A 15,714-nucleotide genomic window follows, 5' to 3' on the forward strand; every position below is an offset into this window, starting at 1 on the left:
TTGTAGAGCGAGTAATAAGCAACATAGCTTGCATTTTCCAGCACACTCTCCATTCTATTTTGCTACTATTTTTTCTGCATACTTTGTGCTTATTTTCTCTCTCTTCTTTAGCTCCTGCCTCTACATTTCATTATTTCGGTTGGATACCTAAGATAGGGAGGCTAACTTAGTTGTGAGTTTAAACTAAGTGTTGCAAAAAAATGTTATAAGAGCAATCGACCTGTTACACTAAGTATGTCTTTACTAGTTTCATTATTACACCTATAAAAAAGGATAGGTGTAATAATGTTACGAAATTGTATAAGATAGCATGTTATAGGTGATTATATTTTTCTAGGATTACAAGTTTTATGCTTAGAAACACAATTTGATGTAAGTGAATGGAAATTAATGACACAATTGGTTTTGATGAGTGTGATGAACAAGGAAGTTATGATTTATAACATGTGAATTTCAAAAATGCCAATTATTTAAACTTATTGCATCACCCAATCATATATGGCAAAATCTGGAAGAATCAATAAAAACACTCGTTTTCGTTGATTTTAAAAGAATCGATGAAAACACTTGTTTTTGTCTATTCTAAAAGAATTGACAAAAAACGAACATCTTTGTCAATGATCAATTATATTAGAGAGATGATAACTTTTTAGAAAGAAAATAAAAGATCATCAAAGAGAGAGATAGTGGTCAAAAAATAAAGAAAACAACTCTTAAGTTTGGGAGAGGGGAATGTCACATTTTTTAAACTAAAAAACTTTAAATAATAATAAAATTGTTAGTTTTTAAAATCTTAAAAAAAACTATAAAGAATTATTTATTTTTTAATATTATTCTTAAAATGATGGTTTTTAAAAGTTGATTGTGGGAGTTGTAATCACATCAAACCTTGGGTGGGAAAAAGATTTTTGGCCTCTATATATTCGTGTAAATTGAAGCCCATAATAATTAAAAAAAAATATATATATATATATATATATACAACTAAACATTATTATTCGTTTCTTCATCAATATGCTTTGATGATCTTCGCTTGATCTTCCATGGACCCTGCTCGCAAGTATCAAGTATTCTCTATCCTCGATCCAATTCAATTTCCTCTAATTATATTCATAATACTAATTAGCTATGGAATTTGACTAATTGTTGAGTCTTTAATCTTTTGATTGATCAGGTGTCCTTGAGAGGAGCGAGTGTCAAGGAGATTTCCAGAGAAGCGCTTCTTGAGAAGGTCTCGCAGGAAAGAGAGTTGCGTAACTATGCCAGACGAGCTACAGCGGCGGCAATATTTACTCAGGTCAATTCTTTTTCCTTTTCTTTCTCTTTTTTTTTTTTCTTTTTTCAGATTTTGCTGTTTGTGTTTTTAGGTTTTGATTGTTGTGCATCTAATCATTTGGTCAAAATAATGTTATCATTTCGTCAGTTATTGCTGAGATGCTTTTTTTTACTGTTAAAATTTTGATCTGTGCTGTCGATGCCTGGTTAAAGTAGTTGTTTGTGTGTGCGGGTACTACTTAACTTAGTGGGCAAAGTAAAAAGTCTTTTCAACTACGGTTTTATGGAAAATATTTGTTAAACATTAGGTTCTGAATTATGTGGATGATTTGAGCTTTGAGAAAGGGTGTATTTTGAAAGTGGATGATTCAATGGCCAATTGTGTGTGAAAGAAATAGGGGTTGACTTTCTTTGAACTCGACAAAGAAGTTCCAAAAAAAAAAAGAAGCTAGTATTTTGTGAAATTATTTTTGGTTAAAGCTGTTAGTGGTCAATGCAGCAACTGTTAGATGTGAAGCTTCTCAGATCAACAAAATGGATATTTATAAAAGTTGCTTCGTGAAATTTAAAGGGAAATATTTTATCTAAAATGATACTGATGGAACATGTTTTGTTTTCTCTACTCTGCACTTTTCTGGTTGATAAATCTTTGGCCAGGAACTTTCTTTGTTCAATATAGACTTATGGTTTGTACTTGAAACCCAAACAATAGTATATCCAACATTTAAATAATATTTAGTATCTTTTTGCATGTACACTACGCAAGAAATGAAGTGAGATCCATAAAATGGGATGATAGCATTGTTTTTTTAAATTAATTTTAGAGTGTTTGGAGGTGCTACTATGTGAAAAAGAAGGTGGCCATTAAGCTTCTAGGCGAATGGGAAACTGTGATGAATTCTCAGGCAGTTGTACTCACCGCAACATGGATTTCTGGAAGTCTTTTAAGGCCTTTTCTCTTCTTTATTACGTGTTTATCAATTCAGCGTCAGAAGATCAGTCCCAGAGACATAGAGTGCATGCAGAGTTGCTTTAAAATTCTGCTGGAAAGCATAAATTCCAAAGGTATGCATTTTTTAAATCTTAACTTTGTTTCATTATTTTGTTCATAAATTTCAATACTTATTATCAATTATCGAGTTACTTTGATGTGATTTTAGATTTTATTAATTATTAAAGAAAAAAAGTTCTGGATTTTTGCAATGACAAATTTCCTTTATGGTTACCTATTTATTCCTCAAGTTTTTATTTTATATAGAGAATGTAATTCATTGACTAAATCAGAAAAAGCATAACTTACAATTGTTGTTTGGCAGCAGGCATCTTACTTTTTCGATATTATTTTTATATTTTGGAAACTCCTTGAAAATATAAAAAAGTAATAATAGAGAAGTGTCATTCTCCCATTTGCAATTCATAGATAATACTAATTGTGTTGATTTTTTTCATCTAGTGATGAAGATAATTTTTTTTGTTGACATTATTAAGGTGTTGAAGCATTTTGTACTTCATATGGTTTATCCAAAGGAGGGAAGTTGGCTTTTATCCTTTTTGTGTATTTTTTTTTTCCCACCTCCTTTCTGTTCTTATTCGGGTGTGCACTAAAAGGTTGGAAAAGCCATGAGAGACTTTTTACGAGAAGGGGTTGGGGAAGGTAAGAGAGAAATATTGTTAGCTGGAGTTTGGTCTCAGCCTTATTGTGGAGGAGGTTTAAGAATTGGAAACCTTGTTAAAAGGAATTAAGCTTTGCTAGAGATTCCCCTTGGAAGCTTATACCCTTTTGTAAATGGTGACTAAAGGCAAACCTGGGATTCTTAAAACTGCCCCAAAGGAGTAGTTTAGGAATTCTTGTAGATGTTATTGGACAAGCATTTCCCAGGGCAGTAGCTTCATTTTACCTAATGTCAGACTAGTGGTGGACAATGGTGAGAAAATTAGATTCTGAGAAGACATTTGGATGGGTGATGCAGCTATTTGTAAGCTTTTTCCAGGCTTTACAGGTTTTTCATGGGCCTAATCTTTCTATTGAGCGTGCAGTGGATGCTACCTCTTCTCATAGATACGGAAACCTCAATTTTTTTTGATATTAAAATGATGGAGAGTCTCTTCAATTTGCTGAGCTTCTTCTGTTGTTGATGGTTTCTTCCCTCAAGAATTGAAGGAATTAGGACTCTGCTGTTATGGCAATTATATTGGATCCTTTGGATTGGAAGATACAAGAGAATTTGCAGATTTTTGTGGCGAATAATTTTGTTTCTTATGGGATAAAGAAACGTTTTGCTGTTCTTTTTCTTCAGAGTTTTAGGAAAATTCCCTTTTAATAAAATCTGGGAAGTTTTAATGATATATCTTTGGAGGCTTTTCTATTTTCTGACCTGTTGTCTTTGTCTGTTCTAGTTGAAATCAGTATAATTTTGCATAGCTTTTGAACCTTTTCATGATTTGTAGACCAGCTTGTCTTTTTTTGTATCTTCTTTAATAGTGCAAATTTTTCTTTGTTTACTGGTATGATTTTAAAATAAAATTATGGGAGGAACACCAGAGTGAGAGAAACTATGGAAGAAAACTATAGAGCATAAAGCTGCTTGATGTTATCTGTTCTGTTTAAGTTCAAGCATCTGATTCATGCCATGCATTTTCAGTAATTTATCTTTAATTTTATCACATCCATTGACAAATAACTAATTTATTGATCTTATATTTTTAAGTGTAGATTCAAGGAAGAATGTTTGCTCCCTGGCAGTGGGTACACTTGAAGAGAGAAGAACATGGACTTATCAAGCAAAGAAGCTGATTTCTCTCTGCTCATTTATTCTTTCAGAGTGTGATAAATCCTATCCAGTGGATCAACGTATTGTTGTTCTCACCTCCATTGCATTGCGTCTTGTCGTTGTCTTAACTGATGTGAAAGGCTGGAAGTGCATTAGTGATGATACCATTCAGGAAGTAGACATGGCAGTAAAGGATTTAGTTCAATTTATGGGAAGTTGTCATAGTGGTCTGTACATATCTATTAGACGATACTTCGAAAAATTAAGTGTTCCTTCTTCTTATCAAGTAAACAGTACTGTCCAGAAAGATGATAGATTCTTGATTACTGCAAGTGCAGTAACCTTAGCTGTAAGACCATTTCATATGATTGACCATATTGTTGTTAGCCCCGGCCCAGTGGATGTGCATTCTGCAGCTGAGCAGTACTGTTTGCTTCTACTAACAATTCCTTGGCTTCTTCAACGTCTACCTGCTGTTTTTATGCCTGCCCTGAAGCATAAGTCTATTATGTCTCCGTGCTTCCAGGTTTTGCTGGTAAGGCTCTTTAAAATTGAACAAAACTATTCAGCAATCTCTTTTAATTTGAAGTTCTGATGAAATATTTTCTAATGAATGTAATATTTGAGGGGACGTTAATTCATATTTTTAATTAGTATGTTCTCAAGGTAATGAGATTTCATTGTTCGCTTTGATGTTTCAAAACATGTGGAGACTTATCAAACTGTGGCAGGTGATGGCAGATTCTGAGAGATAAGATCTTCAAAGAGATGCAGGAGATGGATCAGTTGGAAAAACACCTTTCTCCAAAAGAAATTCCATCTGTTGGTTGGGCTCTTGCAAACATTATGTGTCTAGCTGCAGGGAGTGAGAATGACTTTGTGAATTCTATGGACTGTGCATCCTATGTCCAGGTTGTTATCACTCTTGCAGAGAATTTGTTAACTCAGTTTGACAGAGTTGAATTTATGAAAAATGAGTATCAAGATCTTCAAGGTAATACTGAAACTTCCGCAGCAAGAATTGGTGCAGTTTCATATGGTGAGACTTCTTGTGGGTCCTCAAAGATGACATATATGGACCTACTTAGACCTGTTTGCCAGCGGTGGCATCTTGTAAAACTTCTGGAAATTGCAAAAACAGATGCTAGTTTTCATGGGACTGAAACACTACCAAAGAATGATTCAAAGTACATTGTGAAGTTGGATTTGCTCGACATTGCATATTTTTACTCCTACATGCTTAGAATATTTTCACTCTTCAATCCTGTAGTTGGGTCTTTTCCTGTTCTTAACTTACTATCTTTTACACCTGGATATCTTGTGGATCTATGGGGACAACTCGAAAATTCCATTTTTCCTGGAAATGGTCACTTTAGTGAAGATAATAATGTTTCTACGAGTAGAAGCTCAGGAAACAAGAAAGATGGGATTTCAGAGAGAAAGCAAAAGCAAAAGCAAATCAATAAGGATGGTTCTAATAAATTTTTTAACGCATTGCATAAACTTACTGGGAAGTCACAGGCTGGGGTTAATTATACAGATAATTATGATGATCCACCTACAACAGTACAGTTAGGTGAGGAATCTTCTGATTTCTGGGATGTACAACCCTTGAGACGAGGCCCACTGGGAATTTCCAAAGATATGTCATGTCTGCTTCATCTGTTCTGTGCCACCTATTCACACCTGCTGTTAGTTCTTGATGACATAGAGTTCTATGAGAAACAGGTAAACTGGTTATAGGTTTTTCTAGCCATTTGGAGTTATTATGTTACTTAGCATTTTGTGACTTGGGTTAGGTTCCATTCACGCTGGAGCAGCAGCGAAGAATTGCATCTATGCTTAATACCTTAGTGTATAATAGCTTGAACCAAAGTATTGGTCATCAGAATAGGCCCCTAATGGATTCCGCAATCAGATGCTTGCATTTGATTTATGAAAGGGATTGCAGGCACCGGTTTTGCCCACCTGTTTTGTGGCTATCACCTGCTAAAGAAAGCCGGCTTCCAGTTGCTGTTGCTGCAAGAACTCATGAAGTTTTGTCAGCTAACACAAAATCAGATGATGTCTCCGCTGTTCCAAGCATTGGGTCTGTTATCACTACTACTCCCCATGTCTTTCCATTTGAAGAAAGGTTAGTAAGTCAAGCTTAAGATCTTCATCACCACTCGGTTGCTCTAACTCACCACACTTCTAGAGTTGCTAGTGAATCATGTAACTTTTAAGCAGGGTATTCTTTAGATATGCATTCTTAATATCCTTTGTTCTACGGGAGTTAGTTTTATGAAGAAAAAACCTACAGCTTACAGCTTACTGCTTACTGCGTACCTCTGAGTCGGCTTTGGAGTCCTAATGCAGGATGCAGTGAAATCTATAAATTCCTCTTGTACATAATGTATTTTTAAGGATTTCTCAGAACTTCACTACAACATCTGCTGTAAAGAATGTATTGTAGTGAGTGGAAAGGAAAATTATTACTCAAAAATTGTTTCCTTTTCATTGCAACATGTATTAGTGGTCCTTGCAATACTGAATTCTCCATCTGTGTCTTTGCAAATGCAAATCATGTACAATGCATGTACTTTTTGTGTGGCATGAGCCATGATCACTTTATTACATGTGTATTTGGAAATTTTTTGTTTATACCAAATTTTGTTAATTGTTAGCTTCTTCACCACCTATCCGGCACATTTTACCTTAGAGATGTGCGCCAATCATCTATTAATATTAGAATAATGAGACTTAAAACATTACTGTCTGATTATCTTGAAAGTAAGAGGTGACATTCCATTTTACTTATTTTATAATGAATGACTTTTGAAGCTTTCAAGCTGATTTAAGTGATTTGATAACTAGTTATAGTTTTGTTTAGACTAGCCAAATACTGTTTTTGAGTTAATTTATTTGTTAACAGAGTTGAAATGTTTCGAGAGTTCATCGGTATGGATAAAGTCTCCCGTAAAATGGCTGGTGAAGTGACTGGACCTGGTTCTCGGTCTATTGAAATTGTAGTTCGGAGAGGTCATATTGTTGAAGATGGCTTTAGACAATTAAATTCCCTTGGATCGAGATTGAAGTCACCCATCCACGTTTCATTTGTTAGTGAATGTGGCCTTCCAGAGGCTGGTCTGGACTATGGTGGGCTATCAAAAGAGTTTTTAACTGATATATCAAAATCAGCCTTCTCTCCTGAGTAAGTTTTACAAGCTGGTTTTCTGATTTTGATTTCCCACAGTATCGTTTGCTGTTTCAGAAGACATGTTAATTAATTATTCATGAGCTTTTTTTTTTTTTTTTAATACTATTGCCTAAGGTACGGTCTATTTTCTCAAACCTCAACTTCCGAAGGACTTCTAGTACCTAATGCAGCTGCAAGATATTTAGAGAATGGTATCCAGATGTTTGAATTCCTAGGAAGAGTTGTTGGCAAAGCACTTTACGAAGGAATACTACTTGATTACACCTTTTCACATGTCTTTGTACAAAAGCTTTTAGGTCGATATAGCTTTCTTGATGAACTGTCAACACTTGATCCAGAGCTCTATAGGAATCTCATGTATGCCAAGGTAAATCCTTGTGATGGATAACTTTATGATTGTATTTGTATGGATTTACTCATTCTTGTTTGCTGCTCATTGAATCACCGCTATGGCGTCACTAGTTAATTTGTGAATATGCTTTGAGCTCTATAAGGTTAATCTACTGGTAAAGATGCAAATATGATGATGATGCTGCATGTGACATTTGTTCTCCAAACAATCTACTTATGGTAAGATACTTTGACAGGATGTTGATCTCTATCACTTTATCACCATTTAATAATAGAGCAATACTAGGCGTACCCACTTTGAGTATATAAGTAGATACACATTTATGTGTGTCATCATGTGATTGGATGTTACTTTATCTTTAATTTAAAATAATTCAATCACATGATGACACACATTAAGTGTGTACCCACTTGTGTACTCAAAGTGGATATGCGTAGTTTTATTGTTAGTAATAACTGAGACTAAGCTTCCATTTTAATCTAAAATACCTTCCTAATAAGGACACTGCATTAATCTTGTGTAATATATACTAACAGGACCAGCAAGTTCAGTTGTTCATCATTATAAAAAAAAGGTGTAGCATTATAATTTAAATATTATGAACACTCTTTAAAGATTTGTGTAAGTTCAATTCTGCATCATTGACCGGACCATTTGACTTATTATATCATATATCTTCATTATTTATTCTTTGTCAGCTTTGTATGGTCTTCCATTTTTTCTTGAAATATATGGATTTATTCTGCAGTTTAAGTTTTGCACATGCTTGGTTGTGTGTGCATTTTTTTTACTTTAGAAGTTCCCTATATTGTGACAGTTTATTGGTTCTGTTACTACAGCATTATGAAGGTGATATCAAGGAGCTCTGTCTTGATTTCACTGTTACAGAAGAATCATTTGGTAAACACCGTGTCATTGAGCTTAAACCTGGTGGCAAGGATACATCAGTGACAAATGAGAACAAGATGCAGTATGTACATGCAATGGCAGATTATAAACTCAACCGTCAGGTCTCTAATTAGTTCTGAAATGTTAAGAATGTTTCTTCATTTTTCTGACACTAGGATATGGAAATGAATTGCTTGTGTGATAATTAGATTTCCTTCTTTTTTCTAATGTGAAATTGCAGATACTGCCTTTCTCAAATGCATTTTACAGAGGGTTGACAGATCTCATACAGCCATCTTGGTTAAAGTTATTCAATGCAAGTGAATTCAATCAGGTATTTTCCCCTTATGAATGCATTTAGTGTTCTTTTTGCGTATCTGTTAATAACATTGAACCATTGGTGCTGTTGCTTATAAATAAGAACTGAATTTACTCAACTTCGTTTGTCACTAATTTTGTAATATTGGTATGACAATGATGTCAAGATCAGAAGTTAAAAGGAACCTATATTCATATCGATTAGTCTTTTGCTCTTGCTCATAAGTTGACAGGAAAGAGATGGAAGTTTTAGAAACATATATGTGGCATATTTGTCTTTAGATTAGTTTGCTCTGTGACTAGTGCAGATAGAAAGGTATCTTTTATTTTGACCTATGTTGCCTATATTCTTAAGTAGTTATTTTAGATAGAAATACAGCTTCAAACATAAAATAAAAATATTCCTTGTATATAACAATTTCAAATCTTTCATTTTTCATAAAATCAGGATTGCTGTTGGGACTTGGGGGTCTTAAGTGGTTATTTTAATACTAATAAACTTTATACTATTATACTTATTGACCACGTGTAGTCCTTTTGAAATATATATATGTTTATTATCTGCTATTTCCTCGGTTCAGAAGTTGGGCATCTAATCAAATTTTTGTGGAGTCATAATCAGTAACACAAAATTGTGACATATTTTAATTTTTTTTTTCTTTGTTCCTTGTTCTACTTGTACATAGAATGTTTTCTCTTTATTTTTGTAATTGAAATATAGTGAAGATTATAGCAAAAACTCATTATTTTTTTCCAAGTCTGGGAATCTTGGAAGGGTGGACTATGATTTTGAAATGGACTATCGTTCACTCGGTTGAAGCTTCAAGGATTCTCCCTTGAACTTGCCATCCAGCTCTTGAGTGACAGGTCTTATTGCATAATGAACATAGGAACTCATGAACTTTTACAGAATCCTTTCAAGCCAAAAGAGGCACATGCTTTATTGGATCTTGAAAAGCAAATCAAAAGTCAATTTGGCCTTCTTTCTGCACCAGACTGAGAGCTAATTCTCCTGTGTTCAATTTGGCAGTTCACTCGCAGCATTTTCTAATCAATACATATTTAATTGGTTTATGTGCCTATAATTACACTGGGAAGTTTAAAATCAATTATGCATTTGGTTACTGGGGGATAAAGCATAATGATTGTGCAATGGGCATGTTGCTTAAGCATACACTACTTACTGCCTAGTTTAGTCAATACCATATTTTGAGTGGTACTGTCTCCATTTATTTTCTCTTATTGTGTGGACTGTAAAACTAGTCTACTCTCAAGTATGCGGGGGAACCTCTGGTAAGGAAAGGGCTGACTAAATTGTGCCTTCTAAGGTCAGTGGGTGAAATGGAGTTAGTGAAAAGTGGATTTTCGGTGGTCTTAATAAACAAACGGGAACGGGGTTTATGTCTTGGTAATCAGAAATTTTCCATCTTTGGACGGTTTATAGTTCTTATATAGCTCTGAGTGTGACTGGATTGGTATAATGATCATAATTCCTTCTCTTTAGAATTTCTTTTTTGATGGTGCTAAATTTTGTTTGACTAATCTTTTTCATTAATTTGTTCTGTTGGTCAAATGCTGATGCACAGTGCAATTTTCAGTTACTTTCAGGTGGAAATCATGACATTGACATAGATGATTTGAGAAATAACACAAAGTACACTGGTGGCTATTCGGAGGGGAGTCGCACTATTAAACTCTTTTGGGAGGTATTGCACCTGCTTTGCAGAAGTTTAATGATCCAATTCTTTTTGTGCATGTGCTATATTTTACCATAAGAATAAGAAATTCCTTATGCTAGGTTTGACATGGACTCAGCTTCTATGTACCAGTCCAGTGATTCATTCATCTTTCCGATTCCCTTTTGCATTATATAAGCTAATTTGGAACCTTTTCATGCTTCTAATATGTTCTCTCTGCATTAGCAATCTATGCATGAAGACTTGTGTATCTATTGAGATGTAAATGTGTACCATCATTGGCATTTGACTGTCTAGTTTATTTAACATCCTGTTACCCATTTGGACAAATATAAAGATCATTTGATTGTGGACATTTTACTTAAAGTTCCTGATCTTGATTTAAAGTTTCCAATGAATTTTTCTGGTTGTTTAATGCAGGTCATTGAGGGATTTGAACCTAAAGAACGCTGTATGTTGCTTAAATTTGTGACCAGTTGTTCTCGAGCTCCATTACTTGGATTCAAACACTTGCAGCCATCTTTTACTATTCATAAGGTGTAATCCTGATCTTGTTGCTTCTACAGAAAAGTTGTTTAATTTATTTGTTAAGATGAGTACAATCTGGCTCCTCATTGGGATCTCTGAGGTTGGTCATTGCCCCTGTCAGTAAAATGCCTCGTATATAGAAAAACCGACAAATGATATAAACATTTAATTTTATATTTATATTTAACGCAAGACATAATTTCACCGTGCAATACAAATGAATTGTAGATTAAATAGGCTGATACTTATCTTATTCATTTTAGGCATTGTGGACTGAATTGCCTTTTAAGGAAATGAGACACTGCCATTTCTCTCTCTCTCTCTTTTTCATTTAACAACATCCCGATTGGGTCGATTATTCAGGTTGCGTGTGATTCTTCTCTTTGGGCAGCAATTGGTGGACAGGATGTGGAGCGGCTTCCATCAGCTTCTACTTGCTACAATACTCTCAAGGTTCTGTTTCTCATGATGTGACATATATTGCAAAACTTAAAACCAAGTCAATTGATATTTCTCATTGCCTCTTTCATCTCTCATCTTACCCCTAAATCATATGCATGTGCTCTGCTCTGTTGGTGCTTGCAGCTTCCAACCTACAAACGTTCAAGCACTATGAGAACAAAGCTTCTTTATGCAATTAATTCCAATGCAGGATTTGAACTTTCTTAGGGATCCAAGTTCTGCTTCAGGTGAATTTGTTTCTCATTTGTCTTACTAAATCCTAATTCTACACTGAATGCGTGTTGTTGTGATTACTACCCAAAAAAAAAAGCAAGTAAGAAATGGTTATAACTGCTACACATTTGAAATTCTAGTTATTTTATTGGATTACCACAAAGCACAACCGCTATTTTCTGTCCAGTCTGTTCTATACAAGTATTGGAACTGCCTTGTGGATAAAATACAGAACCTTACAATCAGGGAAATAAGATGAATAAATGATCGAATGTATTGCCTGTTTGAAAGAATATTTTTTTCACTTATCTTTCTTTTTCTTAAAAAGACATTCTCAAAATTTGTGAATTTCACAAAATAATTTATGAAAGTTAAGGTTGCAAACGCATTGTAAAAGCTGTGTGCATATTAGCACATTAATAGAACAGATCAGTCATAATTGTCATTATCATTTTGTGATTTGCTTCCAGTTGCAATCATAACCCAAATTAAATATATAAATTACTCATTGAGCTAAGCATAATTATCTTATTGATCCTACATAAAATTGTAGAAGTAGCAAGCAGCCCCTGTCATATGATTAGCCAAGGAGGCTTTACAGATATCCCATTATGGGGGTCCAATTCTGTCTTACTAAAACTGCAGAAGTACATATCTATTTCTATAATATATATATGTAAAATATGTTTTTAAGAAAATATACTGCTGAAATAGTAATAAATAAGTTTTAAGAGATGAGGTCAAATCCCTGTCCAAGTAGATCACCAGCCAGAACCTTGTTGGCAGCTTCAGATGGATGGAATCCGTCCCAAAACACATAATTTGTAGCATTGGAACATGTCCCTATAGACCTGGAATTACAAAGCACAGAGGTTTCTAGGGTGCCTGTTCCACAGCAAGCCCTTCTCGACTCAAAGAATCCTGTAGTATCAAGTACCATTTTACATATTAAAAAAAAAGAAAAAACACTTATCAGTTTCTGCATAGTTAATATATGAATATGATTATATTCATGCTTAATGGATTCTGTGATGCTTTTTTGATCTGTGTGTTTCTTTTGGACTTTGGATGAAGAGAATATCACCAATAAACTTGTGTACATGCAATTACTCTAAAGGAAAATGTGTTTTGTTTAAAAGGTAGGAATAGGTGGTGATCTTTTACTTTATAATAATAGAATAAAAATTAGGAAAGAACTAAAATTCAAGACAATGTATCTTTAGATTTTCAATTCACCCATTGTGTTGCCATTATTAATAAATGGACTATAGGCTTAAAGTTCTTACTTAACAAGTAAATGTGCTTTTTTATTAATGGTGACATGTTGTCTAACCACTTGCAGAATAGGCACATACCACTGTCGCTAGGGCTATTGATCATGTCCAAGAGAGGCTGGTAAACATCAAATACTACAAGTTTGAGACTGGGGAGCTTATTAATGAGGCTCTGAGATGTATTGTTCAGTTTCACGTTGAATGAAGTAGCATCTTGATTTAACCTTGCGACGCACTGATTACTTCCTGCTCCATACACAGTGATTGCCGCTGGCAGACATCCTATTGGAGGTAGATTTGTTACTCCTAGCCTCCTTACTCCTAGGCCATATAGATCCTGCCAGAAAGAAAAGTTTGTTACCAAAGAGAAATAAGACTGGGTACTTTTTTTCTTTTTTGTATCATCTTAAGCATTATCTTGAGCTTCTGTATACATTCACATTTAGAATAATCACATCTGTATATTAAGTCATAAAGTTTTTCTCCACTTTGCAAATAATTTATATATGAAAACGAAGGCCTAGACACCTGTCTATGAGTCGTACAGATATTAGGAGATACCTCAACAAAAGCAGAGTAGGAATTCATGAGCAAGTCCGAGAACCGAGCAGGGGAGTAGATTCTATTAATGAGGGGATTGATGTAGTAATTCTGAATAAAATCACTAGTCCCTGCACTCAACAGATGGATCGCACCAGATATTATTGAATTGGCCTTTTCTTTTCCTACCAGATTTACTATTTTTGTTTGATACTCCCCGTAGTATCTAAGTTGCTGAGTCAATGAAATGGTATTCTGCAAAACCAGAAAGTGTTATTTTTAGGTGGAGTAGCATTATTAGAATCTTGCATGATATCAGTGAGAGATTTGGATCCTGTTTCTTACATATAACTGAGCTGTGGTGTCAGATAAGCCGGAAGCACCAGATGCGAAGTTGACTCCTCTCAGGAGTCTATTCCCTTGCGCTTCTTGGCTAAGGTAAGCTGGTGGGTATGTGGTGAATCCAAGGAACTCAGCTGTGCATCAATGTCACAAAGACATCATTAGAGAAAGGAAACTACTTGTAGAAAAAGAACAGAGAGTGAGGTCTTGAAAAAGTTTTACCAGTGAAGTCTGTAGCCAACTTTCCATTGCAGAATCTTCCTGTTGGTCTGTGTGTAACAAAGTCCCTTCCATAAGGTGGGAAGTTAGCCTTGATAAGTGTATTGAGGTTATTGTTGTTTCCCACATCAACAATTGAGTCCCCAAAAATGATGAGAGCAGGAACAACAGGTTGGCCATTAGCAAATGTGATTACCATAGCAAGAAACACAAACCAACCCTGAAGCCTGCATGAGAACTTCATTTTCTCTGTTGAAAAGCTATAACAAGAGAGAGGGAGTTGCAGAAGTGTAGTGAATGGACTGAAGGATGAATTTAATAGGTGGAGCTCTGGTCAAAGATATAACTGTCTTGGTGAGTATGGTTCCAAGAAAGCTGAGCCTTTCCTGTAAAGCATGCATGTTTAGCACCACCCAAGGTTTGTCCTCATTGTTACTTTTGATCTTTGAAAGGCTAACCAATTTGTAATATTTTCGGTTATTGTTTATGTTTATTGATAGTGAATTTGCTTTGGAGGAGATGACAAAAGGATTTAGTGAAAGCTTCAGTTACTTTCTCAAGAGGTTAGTTCTGTTTTCAATGGCATCATCTCTCACGTTTTACATGATGTGTCAAGTATCGTGTGTTGAACAAATAGTACATGGCCATCTAAATCCAAGGATTTGTTACAGGGAAAATATCATTAAGGCTCTGATAATTTTAGATAATTAATTATGGTAAATATCTTAGAGAGAAATGATTGTTTGTCCATTTGCTAACTTAGGCTGATGGTTGTGGCAAGTGGCAACCCAGAAATGAGAAAACAAATCCAATACACCATTAAGGTGAGCGTTACATGCCTTTCAACTCCGTGGTAAATGGGATACATAATAATTTAGCTTTCTGTTATGGCGATACGGTCAGCTCAAACGTGCATATGTGTGTGGTAGACAAGCATGAAGCAACATAATCATAAAATATTGTACACTTCATCTTCAGCTTCATTTCAACATACAGATTTTGCTGAAATAATCACTCGTAAGGGTGACGATACAACTGGAATTTTGTTGGTCAAAGAAGCTGGTCAATTATGTTCATAACCAAAATGTTAGGGGTAAAACTGGAATTTTACTAAAAGGGTAAGGGGTAAGGTGGAATTTAAGAGGTCAATGCTAGTTAACTTACAACAAATGGAAGTTAAGGGCCAAAGGATTTACTGGGTGTCATCGTTTTTTGAATTTAGGGCAACAGTTTCTTTTGGCAAACCTCGTGGGTGCGTACGTTTTTAACCCAAACCCAATCTAGCAGTTCACTTGTTAATGACCCACTGGGTTCTTATTTAATAATCTGTGATCCGTTTATTATGTAAGAACTCAAACATAACCCTTTGAATTCAATGGTATCATGGATGATAGCCTGAACATCACAGTGTAATTACCTGAACCTTTAATATAAATATCTACCTTCAATTAAGTCGCACGCTCTAAACTTGCATTTTCTTACCATTTCACATTAATCTATATAAGGGCTACGCACTTCAGGGGAAAGTTTTAATTAAAAAATACTGTATACTACTCTTTGTATACGCTCTGCTGCAAATATCAGGAATGCTTGTTACCAGATCTGGATTGCATCTGGGTTTCTTGAATTCAGATTA

General features: G+C 34.8%; 2 protein-coding genes and 1 long non-coding RNA gene across 5 annotated transcripts; 2 read left to right on the forward strand and 1 right to left on the reverse strand.

The window, feature by feature from the left end:
* The first annotated feature begins 968 nt into the window (after positions 1-968).
* On the forward strand, positions 969-13,464 carry LOC123213787 (E3 ubiquitin-protein ligase UPL7). 3 transcript variants are annotated; one of them, XM_044633363.1, is made up of 15 exons: positions 969-1,067; positions 1,175-1,297; positions 2,100-2,340; positions 3,989-4,581; positions 4,788-5,774; positions 5,846-6,180; positions 6,961-7,239; positions 7,360-7,612; positions 8,437-8,607; positions 8,727-8,819; positions 10,402-10,509; positions 10,921-11,037; positions 11,392-11,481; positions 11,614-11,717; positions 13,046-13,464. In XM_044633363.1, exons 1-14 carry the CDS (start codon positions 1,044-1,046, stop codon positions 11,695-11,697), a joined length of 3,498 nt encoding a protein of 1,165 aa, XP_044489298.1. In that variant the 5' UTR covers positions 969-1,043; the 3' UTR covers positions 11,698-11,717; positions 13,046-13,464. The 3 variants fall into 3 exon arrangements, 2 of the variants coding, with proteins under 2 accessions (XP_044489298.1, XP_044489310.1); XR_006501747.1 differs by lacking the exons at positions 11,614-11,717; positions 13,046-13,464 and having other exon boundaries at positions 7,360-7,602; positions 11,392-11,432; XM_044633375.1 differs by lacking the exons at positions 969-1,067; positions 1,175-1,297 and having other exon boundaries at positions 2,207-2,340; positions 3,984-4,581.
* LOC123213799 (GDSL esterase/lipase At5g03820-like) lies at positions 12,205-14,531 on the reverse strand. The gene is made up of 5 exons (XM_044633389.1): positions 14,082-14,531; positions 13,863-13,993; positions 13,539-13,772; positions 13,059-13,314; positions 12,205-12,624 (listed from the first exon to the last, which is right to left on the reverse strand). The coding sequence occupies exons 1-5, from the start codon at positions 14,320-14,322 to the stop codon at positions 12,431-12,433; spliced, it is 1,056 nt and encodes a 351-aa protein (XP_044489324.1). The 5' UTR covers positions 14,323-14,531; the 3' UTR covers positions 12,205-12,430.
* LOC123213805 lies at positions 14,357-15,478 on the forward strand. Its single transcript, XR_006501751.1, has 3 exons — positions 14,357-14,496; positions 14,579-14,641; positions 14,842-15,478. It is a non-coding gene; the product is annotated as an uncharacterized LOC123213805 (long non-coding RNA).
* Positions 15,479-15,714: the final 236 nt, after the last annotated feature.

Source organism: Mangifera indica, chromosome 1 (assembly GCF_011075055.1).
Source record: "Mangifera indica cultivar Alphonso chromosome 1, CATAS_Mindica_2.1, whole genome shotgun sequence".
Classification (NCBI taxonomy): Eukaryota; Viridiplantae; Streptophyta; class Magnoliopsida; order Sapindales; family Anacardiaceae; genus Mangifera; species Mangifera indica.